This window comes from Orycteropus afer, unplaced genomic scaffold, assembly GCF_000298275.1.
Source record: "Orycteropus afer afer isolate SDZICR_OR568_19922 unplaced genomic scaffold, OryAfe1.0 scaffold00244, whole genome shotgun sequence".
NCBI classification, from domain to species: Eukaryota; Metazoa; Chordata; class Mammalia; order Tubulidentata; family Orycteropodidae; genus Orycteropus; species Orycteropus afer.
Window position 1 is genome coordinate 2,307,552 of NW_006921831.1, and position 4,700 is coordinate 2,312,251.

The window sequence follows — 4,700 nt, forward strand, 5'->3', positions numbered from 1 at the left end:
ACCCCCCAGCCTCCCCTTCTCTGCGGCCAGCCTGACCCGCCCCGCTCCACTCAGGGCCACCCCCCAGCCTCCCCTTCTCTGCGGCCAGCCTGACCTGCCCCGCTCCACTCAGGGCCCCTTCCCAGCCTCCCCTTCTCTGCGGCCAGCCTGACCTGCCCCGCTCCACTCAGGGCCACTTCCCAGCCTCCCCTTCTCTGCGGCCAGCCTTGCAGCTCTCCCGTGTCTCTCCCTTGTCAGCCGGCAAACTGACCGTGGTCTGCTTGCTGCTCTGAGCCTCAGGCCTGGGGGGGGCCCGACAGCTGCCTCTCGCAACCTCCACCCCTTGGTCTGTCCTCCCACAGGACCAGGTCTGAGGAGGCGGCTTCAGGTCCCCTCCTGGGCTTCGGGTGGTCTGGTGGCTCTGTCCTGGGCAGGCTGGCCCTCCTGTCGTTTTGAGCACTCCTCTTGGTGGCTTCAGGTGGTCTGGTGGCTCTGTCCCGGGCAGGCTGGCCCTCCTGTCGTTTTGAGCACTCCTCTTGGTGGCTTCGGGTGGTCTGGTGGCTCTGTCCCGGGCAGGCTGGCCCTCCTGTCGTTTTGAGCACTCCTCTTGGTGGCTTCGGGTGGTCTGGTGGCTCTGTCCCGGGCAGGCTGGCCCTCCTGTCGTTTTGAGCACTCCTCTTGGTGGCTTCGGGTGGTCTGGTGGCTCTGTCCCGGGCAGGCTGGCCCTCCTGTCGTTTTGAGCACTCCTCTTGGTGATGCGTGGCCGCCACATCCCCCGCACCCACTGTGGGCGCAGTGCCCCACCCCCAGCAGGCCTCTCCACCCTGTGTCCTGCAGCATGGCTCCTGGACGTGGTGCGAGGGCTTTGGGCTTTGCTTGGTAGGCGGAGCCCCTGTCAGCTCAGGCCCGGGTCTTAGGTGCCCACGTGCCGGGACGTCACCTGGTGTGGAGTGGGACCTGTGTGTCACCATGCTGCGTGAGTGAGCGGGCAGTCCCCAAGGGAGGTGGAGATGAAGATGAGCAGTGGCCCAGCGTGAGCACTGCCGTCTGGCGGGTGAAGCGTGTCAGTGCTTGGCGGTTAGGCGGCGAGACGTGGCTGCTAAGGGCCCCTCGCAGCTCCCGCGGGAGAGGCTGTTCTGTGAGGTGCTCCAGGAAGGGGTGGTACTCGGTGCAGGGCCTTCATACAAAGCATCCTGGGTCCCTCCGGCAGACACACATCTGGGGATGTCACGTGACCCTTTCAGACCTCGCCCAGCTGGTGGCTCAGCAGCCTCCGGGGAGCTTCAGAGGCCACTGTGACCCTGGCGTCCTGGGAGGGTGGCCCTGCACAGTGTCACGTGGGCCCTGCATTCTGGGCTGTGGTTCCTAAGGACAGGTCTCCAGCCCTCTATCCCTGAATGCCAGGCTCTGTGTGTGGGGGGGGGGTGATGTGGGTAAGTGGGTGTGGCCGCTCTGTGCACGTGAGGGGGACGTTTATAAGCACAGTGCCTACATGGCTGTCCTTGTTCCTTCGGTGGCAGATCCTTAACGAGGGGGCAGGGCAAATCATGAAACGGCAGATGAATGGCCCAAACCCCTGAACGAGCCTTTCCTTCCAGGGCACTTGCTGAGCGTCAGGGTGCCTGCGAGACCTCGCAGGTGGGCCCAGTGAGCACTGCCTGTGGTCCCCAGATTTGGGGGTGCGATTACAGTCCGTGGTCCCTGTGATTCTGCTGGAACGGGCCTGGGCTGAGGCTCCTGGTGAGCACTATCTGGAGGTCTGGCTGTCTGCTGCCTTTCCCCATCCGCCTACACACGCACACACACACCCCCTCCTCCTTTGTGATTGGTGCGTCGGTTACAAGTCCAGGCTGGCGGGCCTCCGGGAGAGTGCGGACGCCCAGCCTGCACCCAGGACTCTGACTCTCCACTAACGATAAGAAGCAGCACGCAAGCAGTTTGCTAGCTGCTTGGCAGGGGTTTCTATTGTGGACAGTGGTGGTTAAGTTTGTGTGGCAACTTGGCTGGGCCTGGTTGAGTGGCTGGACAGCTGGTAGTTATTCCCCATGATGAGACTGGTCATCAACTCCATGCTGGAATCTGTTGGAGCAGCTGAGTAGCCTTTGGGTATGTGGTTTGCTTCCTGTATATAAGAAACAGCTTTGGGAATAGACTCTAGCTTATGACGCGCTTGGACCCTGCATGTAGCTGTGTTCAGCAGCCTGCCATGCTCTGCTGACCTTGGAACTTTCGATGGACTTGAATTAATGGCCTGCCGTGTGGTTTGGTAACGTTGAGACTGGGCCTTTTTACTTGCCGACCTTGGGCTTGTCAGTCTCAGCAGCCAGCAGCTGTCTGAGTGAGGACAAGCCTCCAGTTCCAGTGGCCGGGAGCAGGAGGCAGAGCTGAATCCCAAGGTTGAGGGGCTTTCACCGAGCCCCTAGAGCCTGGCACTTGGAACTTAAATAAACTCCTGTTTGGTCAAGCATCCCATTTGTGGTATATTCTTGTCAGAGTGGTACTAGGGAACCAGAACATGGTCCCATAGGCCTAGTGCCCCGTGTGGTCCCAGCCGCCGAGCGCAGCTTCCTGACCCCAGAGAGGGGAGCTGGGAGCTGGTCTAGACGCTCACCAAGCAAGGTACAGAGGTGGGCAGGACTGACGGAGGGAGGAGCAGGGCTGCCCCGGACCCAAGTGGGCAGAGGGCCATTGGGCTGAGGGCTGCAGGGGGTTAGCCTGAGGCAGGGAATCTCAGGGTAGTTCCAAAGATGACAAGAGTGGGTGTCACGTTCTGGGGCACGGGGCATCTGGGCCAGCATTTCAGGGAGGGGACCCCGAGGTTCCCCGTGTCTGACTGGGGGCCCCGAGGGCCTGTGGGGTGGACCAGTCTGACCCCCGCTTCCATGGCTGTGAACCAGGAGCCGCTCCAGGCCCTCCCCTCCTCTGAGGCTGCACCTGGGCCCCGGTCACCCCAGGAGATCAGCCTGGCCCAGGGCAGAGAGGGGACAGGTCCCTGAGCGATGGTGGCGCAGACTTCGGAGACCCAGGCCGTTCCACAGAGCTGGCAGACAGTGGCCGCATGCTTGCTGGCCCCTCCCGACCTCATGGCCACACCCAGTGCCAGGAGAGCCAGGGTCTGAGGGCTAGCGGGGCTGGAGCGGGTGTGCAGGGTAGAGCAAGCTCCTGAAGTCAGGGCGGGGCTGGAGACGGTCGCACGAGGTCAGCGGTGTGACCGTGGAGGCAGCTCCGAGCAGCAGCCCGAGGTGCTGCAGAGACCTGGGTCCTGGTGTTACTCCAGGAGCCCTCACTGAGCAGCGGTGAAGCACTCAGCTGCCAGCCACAAGGTCAGCGGTTCAAACCTTCCAGCTGCCCTGCAGGAGAAGGGCGTGGCAATCTGGCCCCATAACAACCCCAGCCCTGGGAGCCCTGGGGGGGCAGGTCTGCTATGTCCTGTAGGGTCCCTAGGAGTCCTATAGACTCTCTGCCCCGTAAGCACAACCACACGGTGTTGTAAGACTCTCTGGCCCACAGCCACAGCCACACAGCATTGTCAGACTCTCCAGCTGACAACTGCAATCACACAGTGTTGTCAGACTCACTGGCCCATAACCACAATCACACAGTGTTGTCAGACTCTCCAGCCCACAGCCACAACCACACAGCATCGTTCCGTGTTTCGTAGAAAGGCACATTTCCCCTGAGAGACCAGAAAGCTGGCAGAGTGAACTTTGCGTCCCTGTGGTATACGGGCATCTGAGCACTCTTTCTGCCCCCAGGTAAAGGCCGGCGCGGGCAGCCCCAGTGGTCGCCGCCGACCAGCACCCAGCCGTGCAAGCTTCGCCTGTACAACAGCCTTACCCGGAACAAGGTAAGCCATGTGTGCAGCCTGAGGTGCTCCCATGCCCTGAGCCCAGCCAGCCATCAGTGGGCTCTGAAAGGGGCCCCTGTTGGCCTCGTGGCACAGGCCCCTTGCTGTCCTCAGTGTCACAGGCCCATGGCCAGCAGGCCTTGGGCTTGAGAGGACAGCAGGGCTGGTGCCCAATGCAGCGGGTGGCATGAGACCCTCTGCTCAGGACATGCTGCCCACTCGGGGCTGCTGAGTGAACTGAGAACCATCCGGCTGTGGCTCATGAGGTCTTTCCTCTGTGAGCACCAGTAGTTACGCGGGTGCCAGGGCAGGCCGTTCGCTGGCTCCTGGGAATGCCTCCCAGAGAGAGTGACTTGCGGGTGGTTGCACACATGGCTTTGATGAGGCCGGCCTGGGAGCTCACACAGCTGGGGCTTCCTCCGAGGCTCTGGCTGGCTGCCCACCGCTCCCCTCTCTACTGTGAAGAGAAAACACCCACGGGCCTCCCTCGGGGCTTGCCAGCAGGCACTGTCAGTCTAGGCGCTTACTCAAGACCTGGCAGGTGATGGACCTTGATCTCTTGTGAGACAAGCAGCACCCTCCACCGTCCGCTGCAGATGTGTGGACTCGTGCAGGAGGCGGTGGCCTGCGGACAGCTGCCCCGAGAGTTGATTTTGCCCAGTGCAAGGGACGGCACCCTGCTGGCCTCTGGCTGACGGCTTGGCATCAGCTCCTCTTTCTGGTGACCTTTGGTGACCCTGCGTGCCATTCCTGCCTCCCCTCTGATGATTATTCCTCCGTTTCTGACACAGGATGTGTTCATACCTCAAAATGGCAAGAAGGTGACGTGGTACTGCTGTGGGCCCACTGTGTACGACGCTTCCCACATGGGGCA

At 62.1% G+C, this 4,700-nt stretch overlaps 1 protein-coding gene across 1 annotated transcript in view; it reads left to right on the top strand.

Moving 5' to 3' along the window:
- Positions 1-4,700, top strand: part of CARS1 (cysteinyl-tRNA synthetase 1) — a 71,540-nt gene that overhangs the window by 10,191 nt on the left and 56,649 nt on the right. The window contains exons 3-4 of the mRNA XM_007949272.1: positions 3,735-3,826; positions 4,618-4,700. Of these exons, the coding sequence (XP_007947463.1) occupies positions 3,735-3,826; positions 4,618-4,700 (175 nt within the window). The remainder of the gene's footprint in view (positions 1-3,734; positions 3,827-4,617) is intronic.